Source organism: Anoplophora glabripennis, unplaced genomic scaffold (assembly GCF_000390285.2).
Source record: "Anoplophora glabripennis isolate ALB-LARVAE unplaced genomic scaffold, Agla_2.0 scaffold27, whole genome shotgun sequence".
Classification (NCBI taxonomy): Eukaryota; Metazoa; Arthropoda; class Insecta; order Coleoptera; family Cerambycidae; genus Anoplophora; species Anoplophora glabripennis.
The window spans coordinates 166,389-168,080 of record NW_019416292.1 but is presented as its reverse complement, the minus strand read 5'-3'; the positions used below and the strand labels follow the sequence as shown (position 1 = coordinate 168,080).

General features: G+C 33.1%; 1 protein-coding gene across 1 annotated transcript in view; it reads right to left on the bottom strand.

The window, feature by feature from the left end:
* Positions 1-1,032, bottom strand: part of LOC111691329 — a 5,491-nt gene extending 4,459 nt beyond the window's left edge. The window contains exons 1-3 of the mRNA XM_023453937.1: positions 532-1,032; positions 251-472; positions 4-194 (exon numbers count right to left, since the gene is read on the bottom strand). Coding sequence (XP_023309705.1) covers positions 4-194; positions 251-472; positions 532-801 — 683 coding nt within the window. The 5' untranslated portion in view covers positions 802-1,032. The remainder of the gene's footprint in view (positions 1-3; positions 195-250; positions 473-531) is intronic.
* Positions 1,033-1,692: the final 660 nt, after the last annotated feature.

Sequence of the window (1,692 nt, the reverse complement as noted above, 5' to 3'; positions counted from 1 at the left end):
GACATATAAAGTCTTAATAAAGGCAAAGCAGAGAACTCTTTTTCATCCACAATTGTAAATTTCTTCGATACACCAGTTTTACTTTCCGGTACGTTCACTACCATAACGGAATCCCGGTCCTCTATATCCGATATCTTCATATTCAAAAGTTCCTGACTTCTGCATCCTCCAAAATAACCCATAATCAAAACAACCTAAAACAAAAAAAGGAAATAAATACACACAAAAAGGAAAATAAGAAAAAAATTACCTTATGCAATAAATGAATTTCATTAGGAGCGTTCTTTAGAAATCTGATAACATCATTAGGAGATAAAACAGCAGACTTTTTCGGCTTATAACTCTTACTCTTCCGTTTCAAAAAAGCCTCTAGTTCATTGAACTTGGCGATATCTCGTTTCTCATGTATATTCACCTTCGATTTTAGCATTGACCATTTAGTCCATAAAGAATTCGGACTATACGTTTCTGACTGCAACGAATAAACAAAATTACTACCAAATCTACCGAAAAACATAGAATATTCCTTACCAATTCTTGAAAATATGCCAGTAATACAGTTTCAGTGGCATCTTTTGGCATAACATTATTCCGTGTCAGCCACTCCAGATATATCTTGTATTCTTTTTGGTATACGGCTTCACTTTTCGATGGAATTAATGATTCTCTTGCTTTTTCAGCTTTTTTCAAAATCTGCTCCATTATATTTGGGGTAGAAAACACGTTTTTAACGCAAACACAGCTTGATAACAAAGTACTGTTTATAAGCAAGTAACAATTCTGTTTATAAACACGTAACATAGCAACAACCTAGCAACAACAAAACTCTTATAATCAATGGTACCTGATTCAAATATACTGGGAAGGTAATAAATTGGTACATTTTTTCCGTTTTAAAAATAAACAATATTTTATTGAAATCGGTCAGAAATAAAATTATCTATGTACCACGGGAATTAATGAGCCTTAATAACCTCAGGCAATTGCTGTCCCTCGGGCGGGACGCCCTCGGGACGCAAACTTTGCCATCGGTAATTAAGGCCCTTATAATTCCCTAGGTACATAAATAACTATATTTTAGGTTGCTTTAAAATAAAAATCAAATGTATTTGATACTATTGCCCTTTTATTTTTTTTCTGCACTCCATTCGTACAATTTTAAATTAATTAAATAAAATTATTATGAATTATGAAATTTAAATAATCAATTTTCACATTATTTTATGAGTAATAATAGTACTTAGAATGCTAAATTCAAAGAACATAAGCTGAAGCCGCTAGACGAAATAACGAATCCGCGTATGAGAGAGGCGCGCGCGCGGCTCATAGCGCTTTATTAACAATTAAAAAACAAGGCTTTAGAATAATGCGAGTCCCAAAAACTCTTCAGCATCTTTGTAGGGGGATGTTTAAACTTTAATTTAGGTATCTGGCAACATCAAAAATAACAATTTTTAACCCGGAAATGGGCCGTTGAATATCGTCATTTTCGCATTTTTAGCAACTTAAATTGTTTATAACTTTAAAACTATCAACTTTAGAGGCATAGTGCATAGGAACTGTTTTGTTTCCGGAGTGAAAATACCTATTTTTACAATTTATTTAAAAAAAGTTCGTTTAAACAAATGGGCACCAGATTTCCGGCCGGCATCATGTCGATTCATGTTAAGGAACATCTCACGAATCTGAATA